Below are 12,307 nucleotides of genomic sequence, written 5' to 3' on the forward strand. Positions count from 1 at the left end.
TATCTCATAAGACTGGAAACCAATGGACACAGAAGTGGTTTGCAAAGTTGTGACAATAAGTTAGCTGTTAAGAGGGTGGAAAAAGAATTTAAAATTTCTGCTTTTGTCATTGCTTACTGGAGAGCAAGTGCTCCAGCAGACAAGGCATCCCTCTTGTATGCTCTGTGTGCTCTCTTTGTGGTTACAGGTTGACACACAAAGGATCCCAGCGCAGAGAGCAGCCACAGGCAACAGTTAGAAATGCATTACCTTAGACCTTGCGTACCGCTCACTCCTGCTAGCTAAAGCTTATCTTGAAACCAGTGATGAGATATGTCTCTGCCCTTCCAGCTGAATCTGGACGTGCCCTGATGCTGCGCTGGAGCTGGGCCTCTCCAGCACCTTCCTTTTCCCCTAGTGGCCCCACAGGGCCACAGCACCGGAGCATCATGGGGACCGTGCTCCCGAGGGCTGCCCTGGGGGGTGCCGGACCCTCTAACTCCTACGTGGCCATAACCATGTCCGCTGTGCACTGGCCGATGCTGTAACATCAGCATCCACTCTCTTATGGTCGGATGTCTGGCGAGACTTCATGTTTCTGAAGCTCCCGATGCCACTAAGAGAGACTTCATTACTCCAGTTTCAATTCTGCCAGTTTCTGGTGTTTCTTTCTTATTTCTGTCTGGAAATCCATTGCAAAAGGATCCAAAAATGGGATTTGTTTGAGTTTGTTATTTTATAGCCCCAAAGTACTTGTCTAATTAGGTACCTTATGACAATCTGGGATTGAATTTTTGAGGACTTATTCCAGTGCAGGTTTAGCACAGGGGCCACTCAATGTTTACTCATTTTATGCATCCCTGCAGACAGTCCTCCTTTTAGAAATGTCTTCTCTCCCAGTGCAAGTTGTAAGAAGGCACTGCAATTTTCAGAGGACCTGGTTCTTCAGACTAGGCCATGTCTCGGGCTGCCCCACAATACGGTTACAATGAATGACTTGCTTGTGTCTCCTGTTGTTGCAGAGAGGTGGTTTCAGTTTAATTTCAGATGGCTGCTAGCTGGTTAGGTACTTTGCCAGTGGATGAGGGGTTAAAAAAAAAAAGAAAAAATTATTAAAAAATAAAATAAGTCAACAGACCTCATGTATCAGTGAGATTTTCTGATCTTTTTCCCCCCCCTCCCACAATAGGACATCGTCAGAAAATAGATGAGCAGACAAAGCCCGGGAGCTTGTCCTTTTCAGAGCGCCTGAGTGAACTGGAGCAGTTGCGTCGTACGGCCATGAGGGTCAGCCCACACCACCCAGCCCCCACACCCAACCCACGAGCCTCCTTGAACCACACCACTGCTTTTAACCCTCAGCCTCAGAGTCAGATTCAGGGTAAGTACCTGAAATCCTCCCCCCGCTCGCCCACCTCCACCCCCCCAGCGTGTGGAACATGGGGGCTCGCAGGCACTACCCCCTGTCCCTCCATCTCTTCTAGACTCTCCTTGGCAGCCTTTAACAAGTGAGAGCCTTTAATGAGTGAAAGGAGGGGCTTCCTAACATATGTCTGTATTTCTAAAGACCTGACAGATTTTAAGGGGTCCACACTGTCTCGTCTTCCTGGTGTCAGTACAGCTCATGGTGTTTTGTTAACCTCATCTATGCTAGAACCGTAACATCTTGAAAGCCATTGTTTCCTTGCAAAGATGCATTATGCCAGGCCCTTTTCTTTGTGTAGGTGTATTTCTCAATGGCTATTTATCAATTACATTGTGTGCTTGAATGAGAAATACCATCAATGCCTTGCTTTGACCTTCCCCAGGAAGGCAGCAGCAAAGAAAGCTTTGCAAAGTGCTTTGTCTCCTGAAGACGACCTCTCAGTGCTAAGTCATTTCTATGGGCAGGCTGGTTTGAGCATATTTCTGTGGCTAGTGGTTATCCAGTGCATTTTATTTGAATGAAAACCTGCAAAATGGTGACTCAGGAGTCTGATTTCCTCTGAGGCTCAGGCTCAGATGATGCAAGTGAAACCAAGTCATCTGGCTTGAAATTTTATCTGCCACCACTAGAGCTGAGTCTGTCCCTGCTAAAATCAACTCTGTCCCTCGTGTCAGCTGGAACTTGGTGAGCAGTGAATCAGGTCACTAAACCATCAGCTGATCCGTGTTCTGCAAAACACATACCAAAATGCAGATTGATAGTGAGATGCACCTAAAGGGAGGGTGCGGGACAGTATTAATTTTAGCAAGTGCTGTTTCTAATGGAGTTTTCCTTTATTCTTCCAGCCAGAATGAAATGGCCTTAGTCAAGGTTCTCTGCTGGGGTTTTGGGGAGTAATAGTTACCATGAATCAGAATAAATTCTTTTTTCAGCATTTATTTTTAAAACCAGGGTACTCTTTGTTGCATGCAGAAAAGGTTATCGCTTACCTAAGGCAAATGCTTGTTACATCCTTTTATTCCCAGGGCTAGGAAGGTCTTTGGCTTAGTGAAATATACTGCAAATCTGCTGTTGACTTTGCTGTGAGCAGAAGCAGGCATTTTTGAGCAGCATGGGAAATAAATCAACGCATTGTCATGTGCCGTACTGTAGAAAGAGGCAGGCAAAAAGACAGCTGGAAGGACCACCCAGCTCCTTCCCTCCCTGGACCCATGCCAGGTCAGCTCAGGTGAAGGATCCAGTCCTGCACCTCTCCCAGCCCCTGGCAGTCCCCTCACTTAGTTTTCTGATTGGCAGAGCAAACCACGTTGGGTTTCTCCTGCGCACAGCTCCGTTCCTATAAAAGAAAACGCACATATTATTATGGCTACTCAGCAGCCAGCAGCTACGTGGGTGGAGGTATCAGTCGCAGACTTGCATTCTTCAGCTTCTTGGGAACACTATATGCTTAGCAGAGTATCAGGTTTAACGTCAAGTATCCCTCTTCCCTGGTTCCCTGTGAAAGTCCTTCGCTTGTACAACTTCAGAGCGATAGGCTTTTCACGCTCGGCCAGGGATTCAGCTGCTCTCTCCAGAAATAGTTTTAGTACATTGCTCCACTTTGCTCCTTGCAAACAAGGTTTTAATGCGTTTCGCCTGTGGATGTAGCTCAGAAAATGATAGCAATGGAGCTGCTAACATTTCCTCATTGATACCCTCCTCTTCACCTATAGAGCTGCTTTCTCCCAGTTCCCCTTTCCCTCTGCCTCCAAAATGTGTGCATTATCCGTTGAGCAACTTGTTGAAGCTTGCAGTCACTATCAGTAAAATAAGGCCCAAACTGAAGCCTCCCTCATTTGGGACTGTCTCTGCTGCAGATGCCTTTTAATTTCTAGGGCTCGTCTTTTCCGGGTCATGCTATCACAGCGGGGGAAAAGGGCTGGGGTGGGAAGGAGCTCCAGCACCATTATTTTTTCCTCTGCATTCAAAGTATGACTGGTTTGGGGGCTGATCTCCTGTGTGACCTCTAGGGAGTTGGGCTTTTTAAATTTTTTCTATTTTTAATAAACAGCGCTACATTTCAGAACACAGACCTCCAAAACCAAAACACTTCTGACCTGCTCCATAGTACTGCTATACCTAGCCGCACATCTTTGCATCCTGAAACACTTCTGTTGAAACTGTCTCACTGAAGAGAGAACGGAGGGCTTTTTATATAGGCATACAATAAGGCATAAAACCCCATACATTGCTAACTTCCAAGTAGTAGCATTAAACTTTGCTTTAACTCACACCAGTATGAATCACAGGCTACTTCTTTATTCATCCAAGTCCAATTATCTTTTTTTGAAAAGAAAACTAACTCAAAATAGACATCTCAGACTACTTCTTGGATTTAAAGGGGCAGGTTGCCATGCCACTAAACCACTGTTTATTTGTTGAGGTTTTCATCTATAAAAGGATTGAGGTTAATTTTAACTTCCTATTTTACCAAGTCTTGAATTTAAGCATAAAGCTGCTTGTGTCATGTGTACAAGTCCAAGCAAGTTAAGAGACCATAAATTGCTATAATCGAGTTTTATGCTTCTTTCATATCACAAGGAGGGAGAAAGTACACCTGTTCTTTTAAAAGATCTAACCATAACCAATTCACAGACCAAAGGGGAACAGAAGGGGAGAAAAAGCTTCCACCACATCACACATGGTTTAAGTTGAAAGATTACTTTGTGCCAGGACCAAGCGTATAATGTCAGAGGATTTGACCTACACGCACAGAGTAAGGATATTCAGTTAAAGCTCCAAACCCAGCCAACGCTTCAACCTTAACTCACCCCTTCCTTTGTACAGAGGGAAAAAGAAAATAGACAGAGCCATGTGAGCTGTGCTGGGGTGTTGTTTAGGAAAGTTTAGGTAAGACCCTTGATGAGCATTTAAGTTTTTGTATATAATAACTATAAATATATCTATCTATATATTATGGTTGAGTTTCTTCTAACACCAGCCTGAACCAGATACTAAATACATAATTACTAATGTTACAGTGGTTGATGTTAACCAGAGTAGGTAGATCTGTAATTCAAGAGTTTTACATAAATACAAATTTATATGGTTCCTTTACAGTATAATTTTTTTCAGGACCCATAGAAATATTTTAAATGGGTAAGTCATCAGGCCAAGAAGGTATTCTTTTGCAGGCATTAATGCTGAGTTAATAAATTGCATAAATAAATTTCTAACTAGTGGGGTTAGGAATACAATCCTATAATTAAATAACTTCAATTTTTTTTTTCCAAATTAGCCCAAACAATGTTTCCAACTGGTGATTTATTAATTACCCATAGGTTAAAAAAATAAATTAAATAAAGCTATTTCTCCTGTCTAGAGAAAACAAATAATCGTTGTAATCACTTTAAGCTACGTGCTTCTGGTTCTTTTTATGCTTTTATAGCCTTAAAAATATCTGAGTTTGGTTGCTTACATTTTTTTTTTCTTTTTTTTAATTTTGTAACCTTATATGTTAAGTTTCAGCTGGGACCATGCTTTTATGACCAAGTCTAAAATCCCTAGAAACAAGAGGCTGTAATAAACAGATCTTCAGATCTTCAAGCGAAGCAGCAGAATTAGCACCGATAGCAAAGCAAGAGAGATCATTTAAAGATCAGCTCTTTGAATTAGCATGAAACATAACGACTGAGAGATTATTTTGTTACAAGCCAGTCTTTTGTCTTCCTCCAGGTGCAATACGCTTTGTTTTAAGAGACATTTCAAGGTCCTTGCTATCGTAATCTTGTTCCACCAAAAACAGCCCAAGTTTATCAGGGTTCCCATGAACCGGTGAAACACAGGAGTGGAGTCAAGGGCAACGTTTAAGCCTGGGGAATTAAAATGGCTTTGTCCCTACTACGGCTATATCCTGCCCAGAGTTTTAATATTTCCACTTTTAAACCAGCTTAATAGGCTGTAGGTTAATAGAGCTAGAAGCGTTCACAGCACAGCATTTCAGAGCGGGCTTCGATGGGGCTGTCATTCTGCCTCTGCGTTTTGCTGCTGCAAAATGCAGTTTTCAGGCGCTTTTGAGAATCCGAATTGACGTGCTCGTAGCTCCCTGCCAAAACAGATAAACAAGCTCTCAAGATTAGGGACTCGCCAACTCTTTCCGTTGTGCAATACGCTAAATGCCGATATTTTTATGGTCTCTCCGTACACGTCTGCGTCTCCCCATCTTCCCTTAACTCGGCGCGCTCGCAGAGCGAGTACATGGTGCTTTAACAGCGTATCATCCCGTTTCCACTTGATTAACCACCTGACCTCTCCGTCCCAAAATACACTCCCGGCATGTCGAGCGACTGCCGCCTGAGCTTGGCACCCTTCCTATCAGCGTCCCTCCTGCCTCCCCCCGGCCGATGGGGTAGCGGGGAGTGAGTCGCGCCAGCACGCCGGCGGGCAGCCCGGGCAGCGTGGGAGCTGGCAGCGGGCACATCATTTCCAATCAGCGCGGCCAGGGCTGCCAAGCTTCCTGGCTCTGGCGCTTCTCCTGGATGTGCGGGAGCCCTCCTCCCCAGCCCCAGAGTGCAGTTTCCCCACCGTGAGCCAGGTCGCGAATGTTTTGCTAGCAGCCAGGGGAGATCCCCTTCGAGGGAGCTCCCCTCCATCGCACGTCTCCTGGGGCGGGCAGCCAACATGGCGAATGCATGCCGGGAGCCCACTCTGGGCGAGGGGGAGAGATGGTCTTTCTCCTTTCCCCTCTTTTCGACGCCAGTAGCCACCAAAGAGCTCCTGCATGGGGAAAAGGAAGGAGGCGAAGCCACCCCGGTGGCGTGGACCCAGAGCTCAAGTGCCACAGCCACCAGGAGGCTGCAGGAAATTTGTTGAAATAGTGATGTTTTCCAAAAATATTTTGCAAACCAAATCTGTTTAAGTGGAAGGGTTCCAACTGGCTCTATCAAAAAGGAAATTTTACAGAGAGAAATATCTTTTTACTGAAAGTACAATATGTTTCTTTGATTCGCAGTTATTGCTCAGCAGAGAGTACTTTTATATAATGCCATGAGTAACCTCCTCAGTTTTTCTTTTTAGGGGGTACAGTGTCGTTAGTAGCAGACTCACCCTGCTGTCTATTTATTGTGTCATAAACCAACTTGCATCTGAAGAGATGAGCACAGAAGCATGTGAACCAGATTAGCATGTGCAAAACAATTCTTCTTTCATTCAGTCTAATAGAAGTCCACTCTGGGAAAAATCCCTCCTTTTTCACACCCCCTACTAACAAATATATATAAACCTCCCATTTAAGGCTGTCTGAATCCATCCTGTAGCTCTGCAGGCACAGGTCCTCCCATTTTTGTCCAGAGTTTCTTGTGTCGACCAGACTGGAGTATGTCTTAGGAAGGTTGCTCTAAAGCACAAACAAAAAGGGAGCAGCAGCAATGTGACTCTTGCCATCTGCAGAAGCACAAAATTAAGTTGTGTAGCATTTCTGGCCAAATGAGACTTCTCATTTTACTGTGAAAATAACACGCTCCATATTTGTATCTTGGAGAATGTTTGTGAGGCTATAGTGTATACAGAATATATTGTATAGACTAGAAAATATCAGTCTGGTAAAGATACACACAAGATGTGCATAATATAACTAAATAACGTGCGGCTTCATAGTGTCCATTTTTTCTTGGCTTCAGCTCTCAACATCGTCTTTTACTCAGTCATTTCATCCCGTGTGCAGATAGGCTCCTGTAAGCAAGAGGCATGTCGCCTGTTTGATTTGTAAAGTTTGTAATGCCCTTTGGGTCCTCTCCAAATTCTAATTTTGACAGGGATAAGATTTTGTTACTGTGACACGTTATCTCTGCCAAGACTTTGCTTATCTGCAGGGCTGGTTGTGCTGTGACACACAAGAGGGGTGGTGATACCCAGCAGGAGCCCAGGAACGAGAGCGGTCCTGAGGAATTCCCTCCATCCAGTGTTAGAAATCTCCTCTCTTCCCTCCTACCCTGCCAGAAGCAGGCCACTAGTTTTGCCATTTTGAGACACCATAGGTGGAATACTGTATTAGTAGCAGTATAGAAAGTTTGAGAAAAATCTCATCTGAGGCCCAGATGAAGTAACGATCATCCAGTGTTCAAGAAAAATTTAATTCAAGTGGCAGCGGGTGCAAAGTGGGGCTGTTAGTATGACAAGAGGAATAAAGACCTTACTTTAAAGAAGAGGTTAGCAGAGCCGGGTTTATTCAGCATGCCAAAACAGAGGCCGAGAGGGAAGATAATTACAGTCAATAAACACAGCAGAGAGGTTCAGCAGGAACTTTCAGAAGGACAGTGTTGGCTCAAGAACAAGTGGTTATTCTCTAAACTGACTGTCAATGAATTTAGGCTGGAAATCAGATGGTTCCTAGGTATCAGAGCAGCCCTGGCAGCCTTCCAGGGGGCTATCAGAGACAGAAAGAGATAATTTAAGATGGATCTTGCTATGTTATGTAAGTGCAGAACACAAGATGCGGCTGGGCTGCAGGGCCCAGGGGATGTTCTCGGGGCCCATATTTTCTTCCATTTGATCAATTCTCTGCACCTGTGGCTTCACCAAGGCGAAACAAGGGACATTTCATTCTCTGGCACAGGCAGAAGGATGCTCAGGGATCTTCTCAACTGTTTGCTCTGTCGGTTGTCAGTGAGAAGATAAAACATTTGCCTGCAAACTCCCGGTGCACTCCTTACTCCCAAGTGGACCACCAGCTCCTCAGCAGTTCTCTGCATAAATCCCACCTGGGATGCAGGCCCAGCCGTCTCTCTGGCACCGGTGCCGGAGACCTCGCACTTTGCCTGCTAAGGGGAAGACTTTTCTCATTTGAGGGTGGCAGGAATCCGTCTTGCTGCCCCCTCCGTGCACCTCAAGGATTCCTCCCCTTCAGCCACAGATTTGTGCCGCCTCCGTCTGTTCCCACTCGGGGCAGAGCGAGGTGAGGAAGCCAGTTCCTCAACACCTGCCCGCATTGCAGGCAGCACGCCCAGCTCCAGGGCATAAGCCTTGCTCAAGAGCCTCCCCTGCCTCCTCACATTCAGCTCTAGAAAAAAAAAAGGGCTTGAAATTGTTTAGCTTTTTCATCAACTTAAGGCACTAATGGAAAGAGTTATGTAAGGGTGTTTAATCCAGAAGATTTCCAAGTGTCGATATATTTAAAAGATACCAATCTTCATATTCCAATTGCCTGGCACTTCCTGAGATTAAAAAAGCAGAAGATAAGGCAACAAATATGTTCTCAGTCCCCAAGCAACATCTTCACTTACGCAAAGTTTTCTTCTGCTTTTTTTTTCCCTTTTGTCCTCCACACAGAGCATCCTAAAGGGTGATTTTAACTAAAGAAAAGGAAATCTTGGTTTTAAAGCAGAAATCAAGAAGTTGAGAGATCTGTATTTCGTTCTAAGATTTGTCAAAGTCATTCTGCTTATCTTTTGGCAAGCTATTTAGAGCTTGATTTTTTACAGCGTATTTAGGAAAACTTAGCACACCAGAAAGGTGTCTTAGTAAGATTTTTGATAGTGCCCAAGCACCTAAGCCACAGAGAAATCAGTGACAGCTGTGGAGATGCTGTTGGAAATCCCTTTAGCTGTCTAGCTGAATGTTTAGGCAGCTATAAAATGTGGCAGCTCGTGCCCAGACACAGTTTTATTTTTCATTAAGCAGTCCATGTCTTTTACCACATGAGAACAACACTGAGCTGATGGATACTGCTAAGAGAAACAGAGCTTGCAGGTAGGGACAAGTATCCCCGGTTCAGTTTTTAACTTGCACAGCAATCCTCTCTGGTTTGTTTTGGTTTGTCATCTTCCACTGAGTATGCCAAAGTCCCTTCTCCGTTATGTCATTGCAAAAGCGGAGCTGCTCTCTAACCCAGTGCAGGAATCTTGTGCCTGCACTGATGCTACCAGCCTAGTGTTAGTGCTCTCGGCGGTCCCTGTGATTGCCAGAGAAAAGAGTGAATTGCTCAGGCTCACTTCTTGCTCCTTTAGCTCTCTCGTGGTACAGCAGTGCTGGAGTCACCCCTCCAAGGTGGAGCCTCTGCCTGTTCTTCCCTCTTCCTCATTTCTGGGGCAAGCAAGAAGGCTCAGCATCTTTCAGAATGGCAGCTTAAATGCAGTGTACCTCAGGGGACATTTCTATCTGCTGTTGAGATTAGCTGGGTCACTAGGCTCTCTTACTTTTCCATGGAAACACCTTTTTCTGGCTCACTGCTTCACTTGCCCCATGCTAAATCTCACCTATGGCATTGGCGTGCTAGAGATGTCTAAAGCAAATATCCCTGCCTGCCCCAGAGGCAGGTGCTTCCACTGTCCTGAACTTTGGATGGCAACGCATGGCTATGTGTTTGATAGCATTTCAGCATTTGAGGCAGCTACTCCTTGGGTTTTGGGTTATTCCTCACTGGCCCTTGAAGCATATTTTTGGCCTTTGAATGGCCCAGTTGTGAGGAAGATTAAAAGCGCTGATTGCAAAACTCCAGTAAATAAAATGTCTCTCAGTTCTTTACTGACAAACCCGGTTTCTTTCCATAGCATTCTCCTCTTTAATCCCCTCTTGGCAGAACATGACATGTTTTGATACCAGAGCTCAAATTACCTTCCATGGTAAATAAAACAAACAAAAAATAAATAACAGCTCCTTACCCTAAAAACAAACACCCACTGAAACCAGCTTATTATGCAGCTGATGCTGCCCATGTGCCAAAAGATACCACTTCGATTTTGTAATTGAATGTATTCTTTTCCCTCAAATACTGAATTGAGCCTCTCCAAGCTTGAAATGCTGAGGGGTTAGAGCAGAGTGACCACAGACGCCCATACTATTTGCCATCTAGAAAACAAAGGAGGAGGAAACGAGGAGACCAGCACACCAGTTAGTATTCAAATGTTTGTTTCTGAGGTGAAAACCCCACCTCAGTATACAGAGCCCGCATGGTCTGGGTTGGTGCAGACAGCTAGATTTAGATGGAGTGAAATCAACCCCTCGAGCTCTGCAGGAGGCTGCAGCGGCTACCTGTGCTCATAGCAGCCAAGGGGCTTTGCATTCAGGAGGACTGGCACAATCTCTGCTTTCTTCACCAGTGGGATTGATCCATGGGGCGGGGGGCTTCTTTTGAAGCATCAAGCGCAGACATGCCCTCATCTCTTCTGCTGCCATGCCTTTAACAAGATGTTGCGTCAAGCAGATCTTCTGTACTGATCCCACGTGGTTAGAGGGTTCACAGGGCTCCTTTTACATGACCGAGTACACAGTACACCCTTAGCAAACTTATTTATAAGTTTTCCCTGTGTATTCAGTATATTACGACCCCTATAAATGGAGATTGTTCACATGCAAAGAACAATGGGCTTGGACATGCTCAGTAAAGCAATCAATTATGTGGGGAAGTGCACATTATATAGTCAAATAGACGATCGTCTCTGTATGACCATTTCCATTCTATTTATACAACTCTTCTCTTAAAAGCATTGAAAAACAAAAGCATATGAAATAGATCCATTAAAAAATTGTGGGCTCGCTGTCAGGGTCAGCTTGATTTCCAAGAATAAATGCTCAGGTCTGTTTCAGAGGTTTATCTATGTTGGGCAAGATACTCAGTTCAAGATCAGTGATTCTGCGAGCTTCCAGGATTTGGTGTTCAACCCCAGGCAGTATCACAGAGGCTGGATATCTGCAAAAAGAGGTGTTTTGAATGTCTTTGTTTAGGTACCCAAAAATGGAACTGGATCACTAGGCGCACTTTAGAATATAAACCATTGTAGTTTGCATCCTTTGCTTTTTTAAATAATTACAATTATCAGAGCTTTTAGATATGACTTGGCCAGTTTAGGTTCCCTTAGCTTCTGGCAGATCAAATTCAGGTGATAATTACCAACAAAAAGCAATGAAACAAAAAATTCTTTGCACAGCAAAAAGTTATATATTCACTGCTTTATTCATTGATAAGTTTCCAGCATCCAGAGAAGTTGCTGTAAACTGCTACATCCTTTGGCCCACAAGAAAGACAACATTTTGTCAGAAGTGATTCTTTGTTTTATTAGTGTAGTCATGATTTACAGCTAGCTGAGCAAGTGTAGCATTTATGATGATTTCAGTTCTCATTGCATAAAGTTACAGAAGTATATTTAATTTTAAAAATCCCAGGTCCAAATGATGATCCTCATTCTGCAGTAAAGCATGTGAATAACTGCTCAAAAGAATAGTCTCTTTGATATTCTTGAGACCTATATATACATGAGCAATTTTACATGCAAAACCATTTGCAAATTCGAACTCGGTATTAATTAGTTCATGGTAGGTATCCACCAGAAAACAGTACTGCTCTGCCATATGTTATAAAAGTGAACACTTGTGTTAACTTGAAAAGGAACCACACAAAAGGGAATGAGGCATTTCAAGTGAGTGTAAACCAAGATTTGCCAGCTAACGCTCACCTAGATACAAATGGATCGCTAGCGTATCGTCATTTTTACCCCTCCTCTGCAAATACTTTTTTGAAAAGCTCTCTTTCAGCTTCCTTCAGCTTTTAAGCGCATACCTGGGTGTTTGTGCCAGGCTCTTGTGCTCCCCAGCCTCCCCCCTTGCGAGCCCTCTCCTATTGCCCGGCCAGCAGATAAGCCCTGCAGGTGGATGCAGTAGGGGACCAGCCTGGGACCCGCAGGAGCCAGCCCTGGCCCAGGGAAACCTCCTGCGAGTCCCCCTTTTTTCTCAGCAAGGGACCGTGAGCGCTGCCTGTCCACCTTACGAAATGCAAGAGCCCCGTGTGCTCCCCGAGGACGGAGGAACTGGAGAAGGGAAAAGGACTTGCAGCTGGGGTCAAGGGCAGCTAAACCTGAGCTGCCCGGGCATAGGGAGAAACCAGGTGGAGCGGGGTTCTCCAGACGCCTCGGGCCCCGTGGAGGGCCCGGC

The 12,307-nt window shown here is 44.8% G+C and overlaps 1 protein-coding gene across 6 annotated transcripts in view; it reads left to right on the forward strand.

Moving 5' to 3' along the window:
- RUNX1 (RUNX family transcription factor 1) overlaps positions 1 to 12,307 on the forward strand; it is a 174,914-nt gene that overhangs the window by 137,657 nt on the left and 24,950 nt on the right. For 5 of the 6 annotated variants that reach the window (XM_069785156.1, XM_069785153.1, XM_069785155.1 and 2 more), the window contains one exon: positions 1,169 to 1,360. The exons of the other annotated variant lie outside the window; for it this stretch is intronic. In XM_069785156.1, coding sequence (XP_069641257.1) covers positions 1,169 to 1,360 — 192 coding nt within the window. The remainder of the gene's footprint in view (positions 1 to 1,168; positions 1,361 to 12,307) is intronic. 6 annotated transcript variants of the gene reach the window in all.

This window comes from Haliaeetus albicilla, chromosome 6 (assembly GCF_947461875.1).
Source record: "Haliaeetus albicilla chromosome 6, bHalAlb1.1, whole genome shotgun sequence".
Taxonomy (NCBI): Eukaryota; Metazoa; Chordata; class Aves; order Accipitriformes; family Accipitridae; genus Haliaeetus; species Haliaeetus albicilla.